The sequence below is a fragment of the Amblyomma maculatum genome, chromosome 1 (genome assembly GCF_055883805.1).
Source record: "Amblyomma maculatum isolate TAMU_Amacu chromosome 1, ASM5588380v1, whole genome shotgun sequence".
Lineage (NCBI taxonomy): Eukaryota > Metazoa > Arthropoda > Arachnida > Ixodida > Ixodidae > Amblyomma > Amblyomma maculatum.
In genome coordinates this window covers 407,289,680-407,308,587 of record NC_139344.1, presented here as the reverse complement: position 1 = coordinate 407,308,587, position 18,908 = coordinate 407,289,680, and the positions used below count along the sequence as shown (strand labels likewise).

General features: G+C 45.4%; 1 protein-coding gene across 1 annotated transcript in view; it reads left to right on the top strand.

Moving 5' to 3' along the window:
• LOC146208826 (uncharacterized) overlaps positions 1–18,633 on the top strand; it is a 96,094-nt gene extending 77,461 nt beyond the window's left edge. Inside the window, exons 9-10 of the mRNA XM_084579404.1 lie at positions 12,792–13,049; positions 18,468–18,633. Of these exons, the coding sequence (XP_084435530.1) occupies positions 12,792–13,049; positions 18,468–18,595 (386 nt within the window). The 3' untranslated portion in view covers positions 18,596–18,633. The remainder of the gene's footprint in view (positions 1–12,791; positions 13,050–18,467) is intronic.
• Positions 18,634–18,908: the final 275 nt, after the last annotated feature.

Genomic DNA, 18,908 nt, shown 5'->3' with positions numbered 1-18,908 from the left:
GGGAAGGGTTTCATCCCGATGTCCGTCTTCTATCTGAGAGGCGGAGCCCGCGTGGCAGTGCCTGCCAGCTAGCCATGGTAAGTGGACTCGTGATGGCACCTGGCAGCTGCCAGTGTTTTGTGGAGCGAGACCTTCAGCGCTGTTGCCTTCGTCGTCAGCATAATCCTAATTATACTCACTGCAGGGCGAAAAACCCGGTTTTGTGCTGCATTTATTTGATTTCTGCAAACTTCTGAACCTCATCTGACCGCCTATGTTATATCATGTTATATGTTCTGTCGCACCGCCTATACTGGCTTTCCCTTGGAATACAATTTGTTAACCTTAGCAACTATAGATTACCCTACCTTCACATTATTGTCCTGCGCATGCCCTTTGACCTTCTATAGATTTTAGCTGCAATATTATGAACTTGAGTGTGTTTCCAGATCTGCACGCATTTTATCTGTCAACGCTACGCCTATAATTTTGCGCTCTGTAGTTCTCAACATTGTGCTCAGTTTGAGTAGAACCCTCCTCCTTAGCCTCCACGGTTCTGCTCCGTAGCTGAGAATTGGTAAGATGCAGCTGTTAATACTTTCTTCTTCACGTGCACTGGCAAGCTGCTAGTCATTATTTGCGAATACTTACGAACTACGCCCCTTCTCAATCTGATTCTCCTAGTTATCTTGTTTTCGTAGTCCGAATCTGTAGTTACTACTTGTCCTAAGCAGGAATATTCGCCTACCACTCCCAGTGTTTCTTTACGCATTGTAAACTGCTTTTCCTTTCCATAGCTACTGAACCTTAGTTTTCTGCATAATCACATTTAGGGATACCTTTCTAATTTTGCTGTCCAGATAATTGTTTTTGGATTTGGTCGCCTACGTTACTGAGCAAGGCAATGTGATCAGCGAATCAGAAATCATTAAAGTATTTTCCATCAGCCCTCATTCCTAACTGCTGGCATTGCAAGTCTCTGAATACTTCCTGTAAGCATGCGGTAAATAGTATCGAGATGATCGCTTCTCCTTGGTTAACACCATTCTTGTAGGGGGCTTTACTAGTTTTGTTACTAATAACTGTCGTAGCTGGGTAGCCACAATGGATAACTGTATTTGCTGTATAGTAGTCACATATACGGCTGATCTACAGCAAGCTTTTGCTCAGGACTCAAAACACCGACAATACGTTAGCACCGGAATCACGCTCGGGGTTCGATGCCATAACGGTTTCTTGACCCATCCTCCAGGCGGTCATGTTCGTTGCTGTTCGTTCTTTCTCATCGGGCCTTGAGGCTCGCCTTTTATACGCTGAGCCTCTGACCGCAGCAGTCCAATGCAGTGTTCTGGCGCTGCGCAGTCCAAGGCTCGTACAGATGAGTTGCCGCCGCCTTCTGGCAGCCAGGGAAGCTCGCGAAGTGCTGATCAGCTTGGCTTTGGTAGCATAGGATTCTGACAAAGGTTGCCGGGATAAATCTCTTCACACAAGAGCCCCCGCCGCAAGAGACTGTGACAGGAAGACGAGCTGCTTGCACATGACGAGGATGCCAGCTGCGCTCATTCCCTAGGTTTCCTTCGGGTGTTTGGCAGACAAGCGAATACTTGCTCCTCGTTATGTACCGACTCCACACGCCCGGACAAGACCACTGCGTTACATGAGGGACTCCAACCTCGGCTAGCTTCCTCGGTTGGTTGGCTGCGACGGCCTTTCTTCGGATAACCGTGATGCTTGATCGATCTTGTTCTAATACATCTCGCAAGAAGCCGACGATAATGGGCAGTTCCTAATGAAGCAAGTGCACTCTGTTGCCCGTCAAAACGCTTCACCTTACACCATAAAATGTCCTCTGGCTTGCTATTTTGTTCTCGTTTGGTTCCTTCACCGATAAGAGACACATGTGGGATTTCAAAGACCTTATGTCATGAATGTGGCATTACATATGACATTACATATGGCATTACATATATCATTAACCAGCACAGTATGCAAGCTGCTAGAGCATATTATCCTAAAACACATAATTGCCTTTCTAGAAGTAAATGATATTTTAACCTCCTGTCAACACGTTTCGTAAGGGCCTTTTCACCATTACTCAGTTAATTGAATTAACACGTGATATATCGTTGAGCATTGATAAACAGAAACAAATAGACTTCCTATTTCTAGACTTTTCTAAAGCATTTGACCGCGTATCACGCACGAAACGTCTGGTAAAACTTGAGCTAACTTTGGGACCTGGTCCTGTTCTAGATTGGATTAAAATTATCTTAGTAATCGCACACAATTTGTTGAAATTAACAACGAGAAAAATCTCCTTTAACTAGCCCCACTATTATTCTTAATTTTTATAAATTACTTACCAGCTTACGCTTCACATAATATTAAACTTTTTGCTGATGATTGCGTTCTTTATCAGGAAATTAACTCCATTGATTATCATCTAACTCTAAACAACGCCATAACTGCAGTGTATCAGTGGTGCCAGGACTGGCAAATGAATATCAATTTAAAAAAGTCTGTTTTTTTATCTATAACAAGAAAAAAGCATACATTAGCATTTCAGTACACCTTTAACAACATTCCCCTTGGATCTGTTCATGAGCATAAGTATCTTGGTGTGTCACTAACTTCTGACTTCCGGTGGAACTCTCACGTTAACAACACCACGTCAACCGCCCTAAAACAGCTATTCTTTATTAACAGGCGTCCTAAACTAGCACCACCTGAAACTAAGTTGCTTGCATATAAAACACTTATCAGACCGGTAGTAGAGTACGCTAATACCGTTTGGTTCTAGTTTACTAAACAGCTCATTAAAAAATTGGAGGCAGTACAAAGAAAGGAACTAAGATTTATATATAATAAACACTTCATTACAGACTCATCAACAGAAGTACTCAAACGTGCAGAACTTCTAACCTTAGAAAACAGAGCCTATCTTGCAAGACTTAAAATCATATACGAGGTAATACACAATCAACTAAAACTGCCTATTACAAAGTACATCCCGACGTCCTCGAACAGATCAACCCGTTATTACCTTACGCATACATTGGGCGAATTTTCATTTCATACTGATATTTTACTAATTTTTTCCAAGGGCAACACGAGAATGGAACAATTTACACTCGCGCATTACTAACAGCACGTCCTTAGCTGAGTTTTGTTCCCTTGTTGCAGATGAATTATACCCATTGCAGTAACAATTGTATTCCTTTTTTTTTTATGCTTCCTTTTTCTTTTGTTATTTTCACTTGCCTATTTGCGCCTGATTCAAGTTGTAAATTCATTATAGTCGATTTTTTCTTTTTTAGTATTTTAAACCTTGATTGTGCCTTGACTGTCAATTAGAACTGATACTGATCCCCTCGCTGACATTGCGACTGAACTTTTTCTCGCCATAAACCTTTTGTACTAGTTATCATCCGTAATCATGTAATTAATATATGTGATATACCCTGTGTTCCTCGATTGTTGTAAGCTGCATGTAACACTCTTCACCATGTATTATTATGCATGCTTTTTTGCTTTAGTGTAATATGCTCACAGCCCTTCCTGTTACAATCCCTGGTGGGATTCACAGCATCATATAAAAAGAAAAAAGAATCGCTAGAATGCTAAAAAGAAATTGGATTGCCTGAAATCATTTAGGTGAGAAAACGTTCAGCAGAGCCTGCTAATGAGGTCAGCAAATATTGCTCCGAGGTAAGCAGCTCTTCACGAACTAACAATATGCGACACTAATCCACGAAAATATCACACATGGCGGATATAATTGGAATGCGAGGCTTAGTTGCTTGCCTTCAGATTTCCTTTCCTTAAACGAATTACAAAAGCGTATGTTTGCAGAGCCATAGTCTACCTTAGCAAAGTGCCACTTTTAACTGGCTTTGTTATTTAACCAAGTCTGTGGGGGAGTGGTGGGTCTCCAGTACAAAGCTTACACTAGCGAAGTAGCCGTTCAGTTTGTGAATTGCCTGCACCAGGTAGGCGTTTTTGAGTGGCATTGATGGGCTCTGCCATGTAAACACTCAGTCTTTAATTGGCATCAGCATCTTCTTGGCATACCGTAGCTCCCATGCAGCGTACAGTGTCAATCACACTTAGCGCGAACACGGCTCTGCGTGCCCAACGCAGTAGTCATTGCACTCAAAATGGCTTGTATCACGAAGCTCCGCTTCAAGGTCCCAACAATCGCGCGCCTCTCAGCATTGATTTGTGAACTGGTTATGTGAAATGACGCAAACCACAAGCGTGGCCACGCGGAACCATGTTCACGCGAAGTGTGGTTGACTGGGTACATTCCCATCAAGCTGAAATTATAATAACAGTTTTTAGAAACGTCTGTTGTCATTAGGCCTGAGTTGCCACTCAAAGGGTGCTTCAGCCTTTTAAAAACATTATCCTGTACCAGATTAGAAATAAGAAAGAAAGCTCTGTGCATTAGAAATGTATTTTGAAACTATGCAATAAACGGTCACACAATATTTACAAAAATTGTGGAGGACATGGACAGAACGTGAGGGAGTACTTAAGCAAATAAAAATCGTTTAGCAGAATTACACTCAATGACAACTTTTCGTTGCATTAAATTGAGCTCCCAAAGTTTATGCCCAGTGTCAGGATTGCCGCCCTGCAAACTTCCAATCTAAGGATGGTCCACAAATCTGCCTTGAGCATCAGTGCAAAGCCGAGTAATCAGTGCTACTCTGTCCCTAGAGATGGGGATGTAGTAAACAGCAGGGCACTTCTCTCTTGGTGAGTACTCTTCAATGTCAGTATACTCTAGATATCTAAACATGGTTGGTTGGTTGATTCACAGGAAGGGAAAGGCGCAGTATCTGTCACACTTGCTCTGTGGACACCTGAACCGCGCCGTAAGAGAAGGGAGGAAGATGGGAGTGAAAGTGGAAAGAGAGAAAGGGGAGCCGTAGTGGAGGGCTACGGAGTAATTTCGACCACCTGGGGATCTTTAACGTGCGCTGACATCGCACAGCACACGGACGCCACTCGTCACTTATCGTTTTATGAATAGATATATATGTAACAAAATTACTTGACCATGGTACAAGTCTGGGACTGCAATTTTAATTTCGTGGAGCTTGCTGCACGCAGCAATGATGCAAAATATTGCTTTACACATTTTCTTGTCCGCCGTAATGCCACGGAGTTTTTCTAGGTCTTTCACATGTGTTTACAGGCTGCCAATTTATCTTGATGCACCACCTTTCACTGAAATGGACTTGCACGGGCTCTCCCCTGCAAGAAAGCACTACGGCAAAAACTTGGCATGCATATACTATCGCACATTTTACAAAGCAGATCACTTGGGTGTAGGCAGAGAAAACACGTATCTGGCTAAGCATTTTGTTCTTTGCAGACGTACACTCATTCACTAAATTCAAAATGCTGCCATTGGGTGACTTTGTGGGATTTTGCCAAATTTCGTTTGTGCGAATTTCACACAAAGTGCCACGTCACAAATACCCACAACGCAAAAAATATTGGAAATGATATCAGAATAAAGTAGATGCAGCAGTTTTACAAGATGTTGAATTAGTATAAATATATGAAATCATAAGCACATATCTGTATATTTTAGCTGATTTAAATCTGTGAGGTCACAACTACACATATAAAACAAAAACGGTTTGTATATGTGATTTTAGTGATTCAGGATTTAACGTTTTTACTGTACCTATTTTCATTCATTTTTTTTTCAAATACCCTCAGGGCCATATTCCGGTTATACATAGTAACACAACAAGATATAACAATCAGACTGTAATTTTACAATTTATGGCTGGTGATGCATTATTGAAATAAACGGTTGTCATTGACTAGTGCCAGTGATGCACTAATAAATGCAACTACCGTGCTCGTTCACACCTCATCGTCGTGGAACTCCATCCCCTATGTCGTTCTTAATTTTGCAGCGTAAACTTATAATAACTATAGCGCGTTAATGACGCGGAAACAAGAAGCACCCGTCCTGTGTATTTATGTAGCTCTGAATAACTTGTTCAGAGGCCAAAGTCACACACACGGTCTCTTCCTTCTTCCGTATTCATATCACATACAACATATGCATGCGCACATATATCTGCTCTCATGTCTCACACATACAAACCACTAAATCGATCAAAATCTTATTTAAGATATGGAAGCACGGTAACGTTCATGCGTACCTTAGCATAGAGCAGCGTCGGAGCAACGAGAATTAACATTACCAGCAGATATAATCCGCTGCTTACTTTAGAAAATTTGAACTAGGTCGTGGACATCTGCGCTGCCGTGTCCATCAGCGCTCCTGTGACAAGCCTTCATGGCGCTTTCTGGGCGTTTGTTACTAGGTTACTGGACGCAGACAGTTAGCTGAAATTCATAATGGGCTCTGTCAATTTTCGCAAAACTTTATAGCACCTCTGGAGCTAATGGTTCGCGCTTTTTCCAGTTCACATTCACAATAGTGCCGCTCATGTTTACGTGGGCATAAGACGTCGGCCTATCCTCACATCGACCATAAACTCTGCATGACAAACATTCCAAATGGGCTCTTCGGCGGCCTGCAAGGGAACATGCTTCATGCCAAAGCGAATGCTCATGAGTGTTTCGAAAACGTTGCAAAACGGAAAAATCTGTAGAGAAAACGTCAACGCAGCCACCATGATGCAAGTGTGCAGATTCAGAAAGGAAGGAATTAACCAACTACACTAGGTGGCGTACTTCGGGATCGGATAAATTATAAAGGTCGACAACAGCGTCCTCAGTGGAATGATATAATGATGGGCGCTGTAGATTTGTTTCGAGTTCGCATTAGAATCTATGTTCCAGCTATGGAACACTATAAATGCGATCCGGTGCAAGCATGTTTTCGCCCGGAACCCGGTGGTGACATTGTATAAAGCGATTGGAATTGGGATCCAGCTTTCTGACTAAATCTGGAATATTACTTAGCTCATCCACTACCTTCACAGATTGTGGGAGCTGCTCGAGATGGCCGCCTGGGAATATGAATTAAGATCACAGGACTGATTAGAAAGCGAATTCTTAAACGACGATCTCATTTCAGCTGCCAGCTGCATTTGTCCTTCGTGAAAACTTTTGCATCTGGATTATGCTTGTGCTGCGACGCATATAAGACCAATTTTGTTTTTCTGAACGCCTTGGCGTTCCTTCAGAGGCTTCACTAAAGGCCCATTGGAGGCTTTCACTCAATGGCTTTGGTGCTTTCGTGTTGCATGCTCTCCAAAAACACGTTGTTGTAAGCAATCGGCATTGTTCGCACATTCGAAGATGACGAAGAGCACTTGCTGTAAGTTTGAAGAAGAATGGAGATCTGATCTTCACTGCTGCACGGTAGGGCTAGTTTGATATCGAAGTTGGTTTGATGGCCTTGCTTAGGTGTGCTTTATGCAGACTAGTTGGGCATTCCCTAGGTCGCGCAGTCATCGTCGTTTGTACTATCTTTCGGTGAATTCCGTCACTAGCACCTGAGCTTGCCAATTCCGGAAACACGCAATGCCTCTTGCGGTTACTAGTCATGGGTTCAGGTGTAGCTGGGCGGTTTTCTTGATAAGGGCCGTGATGTCTCCGTTACCCACGGGGCGGCGACGCGAGTAGCGATCGGTGAATGCGAGATCATTTTTTCACTGTGGACATTTAGAACACCAATGAGCTTCAGAGTTGTAGTTTGAGATTACAATTTGTGCGTGGGAATCAAGATGAGCTTCGATTAAATGTCACTGATTCCTGAATGCAACTAAAAATTCTACACCCAAGAGATGTTACTGAGCGCTGCTAAACGAAGCTCGCAGGATTAGCATTTGAATTCAGAGTTACTCTTGTGATGCATCTCCCGGATGGCATACCAGCGATGCGGATTAAGGGGCATTCAAACTAGTGGTTGCTTTGTACGAGTGAATGGCGAACTGTGCACTGATGACGCAGTAGTCAGCTGCAATGCCCACCAGGGCACTTAGCTTCAACCGTCAGTAGCCATTTCAAGGCCGAATTTCGCGTCCTTGCATTCCTTGCACGTTGGTCTTGTAGCCCGGCCTCGGGTTCGTCATGCGGTATGACTACGGCCTATGCTTGGCGTTAGCATCCTAGGCAGTGCCTATGCTCCAGTTTGGGGCTTAGCCTTTTTTAAATTGTGCAGATCTCATTGGCATCCACTTATTTATTCGGTGGTGCTATTCTTCTTGAGTGGCGAAGAATATTCGTTATTTTCCTGCGAAGGAACTCCATATCTAAAGATTGCTTTCCTCAGTTTCGTCTACCTGTGCTAGGAACCTTCGCCCTCTCCCAGCGCATCGTAACCGACGCCGTTTTGAGCAGACGTAATTTAAACAATGGTAGCAATTGGCACAGACTGCTATACGACACCTACTCTCTCCTGTACAGGCAGTTATCAATTTCCTGTAGTCGCTGGATGTGAATGGTTGGGGCAAGTCAATGCTAAGTCCCAAATGCAGAGTCATGTAATGGGCAGTAAAGAAGAATACTCGAGAGTTGCTGATCGGAGGGGTTTGAAATACTTGGCTAATAAACTCCAACACAGCGGATATTTAAGACAGGGACGAAGAAAAGCGCGGATAAGTCTTTTCGTGTATGTAATAAAGTAGCGTTGTGGTGCATTTTAGCTGCCTAGAAATACATGACGGTCCGCACCGCAATGGAAAACCTGCGAGACGTTGTTGCTGCTCCTTCAAGCGTAACCTTTCTATGACTTGAGTGTTGCTTGTAGGCAGGTTGGGTGGGGCTAAATGCAGTGTTCTAGAACAGCTGCTTTATGTCCAAGACGATTTGGAAGTCTTGGAGGGGATAAACGCTGCCTACTCTAGCGGCTATTTTAATTGCTTGAGCTTCAGTGGATGCGTCGATCACCGGAAGCAATCGTATCATGAGCTTATTCGCTACTGACGTCCTTGATTTCAGGTCTGTGGTCATGGAGATTATCCAATTGTAGCTGTGATGTCATCGTGACTGCGTAGAACACATGAAGTGTTCTATTGTAATGGAAGATCCAGGCATCCATTTGTCTTTGTTGAAATCCTGCACAGCGTCTGGGAGCTGGTGCAACCCGCAAATGGTTGGTACTTGATGCCGCTCACGAGCAAGTTCGCTTTTGGTTTTCGATCATGTCAGGAGCAGCGCAGTGGTTGAGACACCTTATCTCTCTATATGAGCGACGATGGACTCGTTAAAGAATTGACGTCTTCACTGAAACACAGACGAAGCCTTTTCTGTTCATTGGACGCTCAAAAAACCTTCAAAAGCTACTTTTACAATGCGCTGCAATCCTTAAAAACGGCTGCAAGATTTTTATAACAGATACAAAGGAGCTCCTGAAGTGCACGCAAGCTTGCCATAGTGCCTGCGTCTGTTAAACATTCGCGTGCTGTTTGATAAGCCCAGCTAGATTACCACGCCTTCATTGAGCAAATATTAGGACATAAGGGGCTTGCGGAGGTGCACGCAAACAAGAGTCGGTATCTCTAAAACAGGTCGATCGTCGGCGGTATGTAACGTTGACGTCATTCAGCGCTTCCGCCAGATGTCATGTGGTCATGGCAGTTTGGCAGTTAGGAAGAAACGGAATGGCTTTGAAAGAAACTGTATTACAGTCACCTGCGCCCGCAAAATAAGTGCACAACTCAGCGGTGATATAGAAGCAAACATGCTAGGTAGTCGTCCGCTCTATCGAAGGCCGCAGATCTTGGTCGCGCTCATTTTAAATTTAGATAAAGAAACGCAAGGTAATGTTTCAAAAGTAACTACAACAATATGAAAACAAGGTGAAAGAATATGCTCTTCGCTGAGGCCTTTAAGATGATTCTGGCGAGGACGCCTCTCACACTGCGAAAAAGTGAGAAAGGCGCATGTGAGTGGCCGTATGCGTCACCAAACAGCACAAATCTTCGCCACAATGTGAAGCCCCAGTTAACCAAGCTTTAATTGCATACATGCATGGTGTCGGCAATGTGTCTCACTTGATATATAAGAAATCCTGGTGAGTCCATTTAGTGTAGAGCAACCTCAGATTTCACACCGCTCGCACCAGCTGACCTTAAAGCTCCTCGCAGGGACCGAATGTAGCGGAGGAGTGCGATTGATGATGGTAGATGTCGACGCGCTGAGAGACTGTGTCTACACTGAGGCGACCGGCACAGCAGGAAAAAAAAGGAGTGCAACGGAAGGTGGGATATGTCTCGGTGGGCTGAAGCGATGGCTGCGTCTTCACAGCAGCGGAAATGGAGCGCAGCAGAGGAGGGATCTACGATGACAGGCTTGGGATGGCAGGAGGCAAACTGGATTCGCGTGGCATCGCAAGCGTAGGAAAGAGGAGGCGGTCAGCGGGGTTGCACAATCTCACTACCCTGTCACTTCTCTGCTGATAGTTGTGTTTGCGCAATGGAGAGTTTACCATCTACAAGCAAGGCTCCACGAGCTAGGCGTCGCAAATGCTTTGACTCCGGAGAGGCACAGCGACGGCGTCTAGGAGCACAAGACCACAAGAATTCTGCCAGACTTGCGAAGACAGCAACGCTCGCTGCTAACAAACGAGTCTCGTTGACTCCGATTGAGTGGCGCATTCGTTGCGCTGAACAGGTAGCTGAGGCAATGCGGCAATAAGCCCGTGATGATTGATACCTGCAACGGGAGGCAGAGAAAAATGTGACAGAAGTGAGACGAGGACGAGGAGAGCCATCAATATGGAGGCTGCTGCCGACGGGCAGCTGACCCCTTAATTGTACGGCTGGCAACGTCGCTGATGGCTCTTACCGATGAAGTCTTCGAAGAGCAGAACAATCGTTATTCGAATTCAAACTGTCAAACCATGCACAATCTTGCTTATCAGAGCTTAAGTTCGTATAACTAGGCTCAAGACATGCTTAAACTCCGAACACTTTTATTCACCTCCACTACACCACTTGTGGCGTAAAGCATTTCAGCCAATTGTACCTTTGCAGTTTTGTCAAGATTCTGCAAGCTGATTTCGCTGAATGGGAGCTTAGTTATGTCGCGTTTAAAAGCACTGTGACGCTTTAGAAGTCTTATAACAGCTCCTCCTTTGTCTAAAATCGACAGAGTAAAGTTATGTCGCGTTTAAAATCACTGTAATGCTTTAGAAGTCTTATAACAGCTCCTCCTTTGTCTCAAATCGACGGAGTAGCAGAGAAGCTGCCATCTTTTTATTCACCCTTCTGGTCGTGCTATAATCAAATTTCAAACAGAACGCTGTGCACTTAAAAGATCCAGGGGTGACGATCTGGGTAGCAGCCTAGATGCTGCAACAGGTACAAGTCAACGTCCGTAAATAAAACGCCACCTCTGCATTTTTGGTTCACAGCATTTTTGTGGGCCGATGTCGAATTATGAACTAACTGGGCACTTACAGTATACCTGACCGGGGGAATCATGTGCATGTTTCAGCGCATGTGTCGCAAACTCCCGCCTTTACGGTCAAAAGAGGCGCGGGATCCTATTTACGGCTACCCGTCGTCCCTATATCAGGTTTGAGAAAACAGTTAAAAGTTAGGCCGGTCATCCCGTAAAGTACGTGCGTCAGTGTATGATTGAAGAATAAGTCCAAGAAAGTAACTTTTTGTTAACAAACAATGGAATATTTATAGCTAGAAATCCATGTTACACTGCATAATAATAGGGAAAAAAACGTCATGACACGATAGTGATAAAAGACAACTGGGTAAATGACGAGAGGGAAAACACAATGAACAGAACACTGCTATAAATGAAGATAAAAATAACTGAGCAAGTATTCCAGATATAATAAGTAGTGGCAAAAGTTACACAGAAAACGCAGCGTAAAAATACTATGTTAGAATAAGGTTTAAACAAAGGCGAAAACAATATTCAATTCACCGACAGTCTGTGGCTAAAAGAATTCTCACGACTTTCTTGTTCGATGAGACGTCGTATTCACATTGTTGATCAGTAGCGGCGGCCGTACAGATGAGGAGAACGATGAGCTGATCGCGGGCGCGGTGAAAAACAAGACACTTTCTCAGAGCGAGCAGCCGCGAGAGAGGCCCGGAAGACCGAATATTCCCAGAGCGCACCGCCGTGGGCGTGCTGCGGTCTGCCTTTTTATATTCGCGCCTGGTTGAGCTGCGACCCATGGTCAAGGACGCGCGCTGGCCGGTCCCTGCCCCGGAGAGTCATTTTGAAGCATACTTGGAGGAGCGGGGAGATCCCGTAACTTCCGCTCTATATGCGAGGCAGCCTTTGGCAGCATGTTTGTGCTGCATTCGGCTCTAGCGTCTAGTAACTTAGCCACGAGCGCAAATGCGTCTAAGCGCTAAACAGAATGCAGCGCTTTTGCAGTAGCAACCTGTCGGTGCTTCTGTGGTGCGTTTTTGTAGTTAATCGCGTTGCTGTTCTCAGTGAAAAATATTTTCGTAATTTTGTCAGACAGTCCGCTCGTGTGAAGAAAATGATATTTTATAGCCCAGACGAATAAGTCTAGACTTGCGTTTCTGAGTGCTTGTTTTCTTCATGATTTCCAAGCCGAAGATGCGCGTTTCCATTCTGCACCTACTTTCTTGACAGCGCTTTGCCTGGAGATGTCATCTCGTGCTACAATTTCGGAAAATAAAAGGGAAATGTCAAGCGAATAGCTTCGATAATTTTGAAAACACCGCGTTATGTTCGATCACCTTGCTAAGGTTTATTTGCACGATCTTTCCTTTTATTGTACAATGTTTTTAATGGTCCAAGCTTAGGTACTTGCTTGGAAATGACACGTAGTGGAAGTACATGAGCAGCGCGCTTGTTGAGTGCAGGTGACATAGGATTCTACGATGAGAACGGGCGGATACACTTTGTGGAGCGGATGAAGGACATGATCAAGTGCATGGACAACCAAGTAGTGCCTGCTGAGCTGGAGGACTTGATTGCCCGTAGCTGTCCCGGCGTGGCCGAAGTAGCTGTGGTGGGTTTACCTCACCCGGAGTTCGGTGAGGTGGCCACCGCTTTCGTCATCCTGCACGACGCCTACAAGGGCAAGGTCACCGAGGACGACATCAAAAAAATTGTGTCCGGTAAATTTTCATACGTTTACATACCCGACCTCAAAGCTGTATCCGTAGCCTTCTAATCCGGAGTTAACGATATCGTTCGAAACCTTGCATGACTGCCTAGCATAATGGTTGTGATGAAAAAAGCGAACTGCGTGATCAAATATAGTTTCGGCGACAATAGGCAGAAAGAAAATTCGGTTATATTTCAGATATACATCGTGTATGAAATAACCTCGTAATAACCTTGGGGCAAGATGGAAAAGCGCACATTATTTGGTGGGCGTTCAATATTTCAGGCCTTGAAATAAGCTCCTCCTTTATGTTTGATTATGAGCACTGGCATTGATAAAACATTTAAGTATGCTCGCCAATTGTATCGAATCGCCGTTGTTTCATTAAAATGGAGGTCGTCAATCCGACATGTGTGCAAGAAGTGCAGTTCATTGTTACGTCAGTAGCTGAGGAGGTGTAAACTAAACCGCGTATTTGTACGTTATCAAATGACTACCTTGCAAGAGGGCGTTGTCACCGGCAAATTTCACGGTTCTTTTAAGAACAATAAAAACGTAAACTGGTGGTAGTTCTGTGCTCCGCAAGTTCTCATTGATCTGTTGCTGATAAAATTACCGACACGGGAATCGCGGTTCAAGTGCACTGAATTGCATTGCGGGAAATAAGGAGCCACGTAAGCGGGAGATCACGGAGTAAGTCCCTCTCCTAAAAGGCATATTTTAAGTTCTGGCAGGTTCCCGCTGTCACCATAATATATGTCCCGTTGAGGGGGGGACTCAATCTGGCGATGTACTCGTCGTCCCTCCCGCCAGCTGGATGGTCTGGAGCGGTTAAGGCTGCTAGGCTTTGTCCAGCTGCACCGCCAGCGGTCAGTATGGTTGCGCGCCGGAACAGATACTGTACGAGTCCCCGTGGAGATTGTCAGCTTACTCCCCGCGGCATTGTGAGCGTGCCGAGCCCACGTAGCCTGTTGCCTGGCACAGGGGTAGGTAAATAGGGGTCCGGACTGGGCACGTGCAATCCGATTAAAAGCAGAACAAATTCAAAAACCCCTCGGTGCGAGAGAGCACATCTCCCAACCACAGACGCGTTGGTTTCCGTTGCTGAAGAGAACGGGTTTTCGAGGGGCCGCGGCTGGGGCGAACCAAGTCCAGGTTCTGGGGAACTTGCCTTTAGGGTCGAAAAGGCGAAAAAGACGGTGGCAGAGTAGGCTATGTGATCTCTAGTAAGTCCGAAACTTGTTAAAAGAACAGTGGTAGCACTTTGTGCCAAAGCATTTTGTGCCGGTGCTAAAGCACTGGTGCCATTCACAGTCAGTACCTCCAACGAAAACGCACAATTATTCAGGGGAGTCAGATGCCGCGATGATATGAGTCAGTTGGCTGGCCGAGGGAAAGCCCAGCCGGCTGTCAAGGAAACGATGGCTCAGTCGCGTAGTACGCGAGGAACCGCGGCTTGCTGGTTCATATACTCGCACGTAAGGGGAAGTGGAGACCCCTTGCGAGGAATCAAGTTGGTACGGCTGACCGAGGGAACGCTCAGCCGGCCATCAAGGGGAACGATGACACTGCTCGCATAGTACGAGAGGAAAGGCGGCTCGCTGCCTTGGACCTCCTTCAGGGGGTAACCCCTCGCAGAACCGAGGTTGGTAGAGCTGGCCAAGGGAAAGTCCAGCCGGTCGCCTAAAGGTGGCTCTGTCCGCGTAGTATTCAAGAAACTGTGGCTTGCTGACTAAGGCTTTAGGTGAGGGGTTCGAGAACCTCTGGTCCTGGGCGATAGGGCTGGCCGAGGGAAAGCCCAGCCCACTGCCAAGGGCCCGGTGGCGCTGCTCGCGTAGTACTAAAACAACCGCGCCTCGCTGATTCAGAGCCAAAAACGGGAGCGGTGACCCCTTAGTACCGTATCTCTATAGGTGCGCGCACGAGTATTGGGCGGACCAAAGCAGACTGGTCAACCTGGATGGGGTCAGGTATCCCAACCTGACGAAGTACCTGTCAAACATACTATGTTGGAGAGAAAACATTGATTGGAAACCACTGAGGGTCTACAACAGGGAAGCCTCTGGGCACCACTTCCAAGTATATTGGAATATAGGGCTGAAAGAATCATAGTCTGCCAAAATGTGCCCCTCCAGTAGCCCTAGTCCAGTCGGGGCGGGGGAATCTGACTTGAGGTACGGGGAACCCCAAAGTGGCACAGCAACCTGTCTCTGGTAGCGGAGACCCGGCGAGCGTGATGTGGTTGTGCATACGGTTGAAGGCGGATGGTCGCGCATTTCGGCTAAGGCGAGTGCTCGCCCTCAACTGAGGCCCAGGAATGGGAGCTCGAATCGAATCAGGATCATTTGAGAAAATCCCCAAGCTGCCCCAATCTTTCCTAAACTCTATAATCCCTACCCTACATCCCGTTTTCCTTTCTCTAGCCCCATCCCCTCCTCCTACTTCTCAGGGGAGATCATGGGGGATCTATCCGGGCCCGCTCTCCGGCTGTGGGCCGCTACGTAGAATTCCCCCACTTTTTTTAAAGCCTTCGAGTTCTTTCGCCTACGGGTGCAAAACACAGACCAAGCTTGTCCTTTGGGACCAAATCTTTTGCGTTCGATTGAATTGAGCCTGTTATACCTAGTGGCATGGGCAGAGGCTTATTATTCTACTTTCTTTTATGGTTGCCTCACCATATTTTATGTCCATATATGTCCCGTTGAGGAGCAGTCCTAACAAGGCGAAATAATACAGTAGAGCGCCGTAGACTTCTCTCTTACGTGCACTTGGTGATAAAATTCTTAGCACTGCAACTCTAGTTTAAAATGCTCTGTAATGAACTTGCACCAGTGAGGAATTATTGCTTAAGCGCGCTGACGTTGCTATGGGAAATGCGACGCGAGTACGGGCATAATAGCCACGTAGGTGTCTCGAGCCTTAGGAAGGTGAAAAGGAGGTAACTGATTGAGGAAAGAAATTGTGAAAGCAGGCAACAGATATTAAATTACCGTAGTCGCTTTTGTTCCGTTCCGCGAATATTGCGAATGCATAAATTCTATCGTTCCAGTAGACAATATGCCTAGGGTGCCCGATGCGCGGAAGGGGAGCGCGCGCATGGAATTACGCCGGCCACGTTGGCTCGGTCAACAAAATGAAAGCGCTTCCCTGCGCTGGGTAAGCACATTTCAGCTTCGTGGGAAGAATGAAGTCCAGATGTAATGTGTTGCATTATGCACTTTGTGAGAATACCACGAGTTTATATTTTTTTATCGCACGCGAACGTTCACCAAACGCATCCCGTGCCATCGCATCGTGCCGATGACGCCGTCCAATACACGGCGTTTACTTTCTGCGCTGATTTTCCACCAACGTTATTCACTCGGTTCGAATTCGTTCAAAAAATGATGAGTTATTTTACAGTGCCGGACTCGAAAAAAGTGTTTCAATTAATTGTCAGTATGCTGAAAACGCTTGAAGCCGTACGATTTTATTATTTTTGCTGCAAGTGGCGACGGCTTGCTCCGTGGCAAAGCTATTCCCGCTTTGTACAACGCTGGTAGTCAACAAATTAAATCTAGGTAGCTACTAAGCCCCGCAGGCTTCACACCTGTACACACGGTGTAGCCCAAACAGCTACTTCCGCACTCTAATTCTTCAAACAAGCTTTTTATGGTCATTGCGAATCTCGCTACGATATCAAAACTAGGAATGAAAGGAACAACTCCGACGTTGCTTACAGCATTGTGAATAACATCCTCCTGGTACTAGAATTAAGCTAAACAGCACAAACCAATACAGCAAAATCGACTGTCTCTGTAACTGTGACGATCAAAATCCGATGTGTATGGCACGTTGTACTTAAAGGGACAATAGCATCACGCAGTTGACCCGAGCCTCGCGTAGAATCCCACTGCTGTGCACGCAGCTACTACAACGCTTTCGCACAAGAAAATACGCAGTGTTCCATAGTCGTCTGCGTTGTCCAAAACTTAAGTAGAAACCTGTTCATTAGCCTCCACCTTTCAGTCAGATTTAGGTTGGGTTAAATGGGAGATGCCTTCGCCCTGCAGTGGGTACAATCAGGCCGATGATTATGATGATGATTATGATGATGAAATGTCCGCGATTTCATTCTTTATCACCGGACCAGGAGCGTTGGCTAAAATCTTTTCATGACGCTTGCGAAAGACTTCTGTTACTTGGACCTTTTAGCCCATTTCTTGCCTTCGTCACCGCCAATTGCCACATGGAGGTTCAACTTCGCAACTAGCAAGCAGAGTATCCAGGCGTCATCTCAACCGTGTTCCCACGTGCGGTTTTCCTTTTCGCGGCTTCCGACTCGTTGCTTTCGTTGCTTTCAAGGCGACGACCGGCGATGCTGCGATAGATCTAGCCTCTCGTATCACATGAAATTAAACCTGCATGAAAATGAGTAAAAAGGATGGTTCGTGAATCGGCGCCACTGGTTTATTAGCAAACATAAAGTTGTTAGAAAAAAAAAAAAACAACTCATCCTACGACGTAGCATGGTAGCTGTTAACATAAATAAAGCGAGTCGATCCGTTTAGGGCGCTCGGCCCAGTAGTATAGAGCGCCCTAACCACTGCTCCACCGCGGTTGTAGATAGACAAATTAAGCGCTGCCTCAAAGTTTCAGGCTTTTTGTAGAAGAAAGACAACTATTGTCAGTTTCGAATGCAGATTGTCAAGACCGTACAAAAGGTATTAAAATCGAGGAGAAATAAACATGGTCGTTTTGCTTACTAGGCAGGGCCGAACCGGAGCTTAACACTGGCCGCTACACTGCATATGTTAGCAAGATATAGATATTCTGCTTGTTGCTAAAATTGCGTGATCGATGTGATGAACGGGACACATATCTCTACTTGTAGAGAGACTAGCATTATTCTACGCCTTTGCTATTAAATTATTTTTATGTCTAGAACCATACCAATTGCATGTATAACTTCAGGTGCTACTGATTCTAATAGGAACTGCGCATTAAAGTGATTGTAGGTAAAGTAAAGCCCATATTTTATTATTTTTTTTGTCACTAACCCTCTTCGTAAGCAAAAAAATATGATTGGGTTTAAGTTTTGTTTTATCTCAAATTGTCTTAATTTGGATCGGAAAGGATTTCAAGAGCTGCCGCTTCTTCGCCATGCCAATTGCAAGAGAGAGGCCAATGCATTTGTGTTTCCTTTTTTTTTGTCCAAGGAAGGGTCAGCATGCCTTTGGAATAGTTTATTCGAATCCGTTTTTTTCACTGTCTCAGAAGCTCTGGGATGCTCGACACTGAGCCTGATTTCAGAAACTATAGTATCTAAGAAATTTCTGCATTATCTGAAGGGAGCCTGGGCGAAGGGCATCTAACAACCTTTAGAATACCTACGAGAGACCGAATTGAGCGAGGTAGAACTGATTTCCTGGCTCTAAATGTTTTGCAGACAACCTGGCCAAGCACAAGCATCTCATTGGTGGCGTGTTCTTTCCGTCTTCCCTGCCCCACACGGACACCGGCAAGGTGATCAAAGGGGTCGTACGCAAGGATCCCGTGTACATGACGCGTCAGTGACACCCTGCCTGGCGTGAAAGCGGCACGTGGACAAGGCTGCTGTGTGCTGTGAACTGTGCATAAGATGGAGGCAAATGTTCACGAAAAAAAAATTTTTGAGTGTTCAAAATAATATAAAACATGTGCAACGCTTTTGTCGGCCTTTCAGTTCGTTTCTTGCGTTTATCACGCACCAAAGCCGTTGTATATATATCGGTAGGGAGGAGTTCTTAATCAGGTACAAGTATACATCGAAGAGATAGTACTATTTCCAAGGCGCAAATATTAGACGTGAAGCAAGCAGTACTTTTCCGGTTGATCAGGGAGCCAGCGG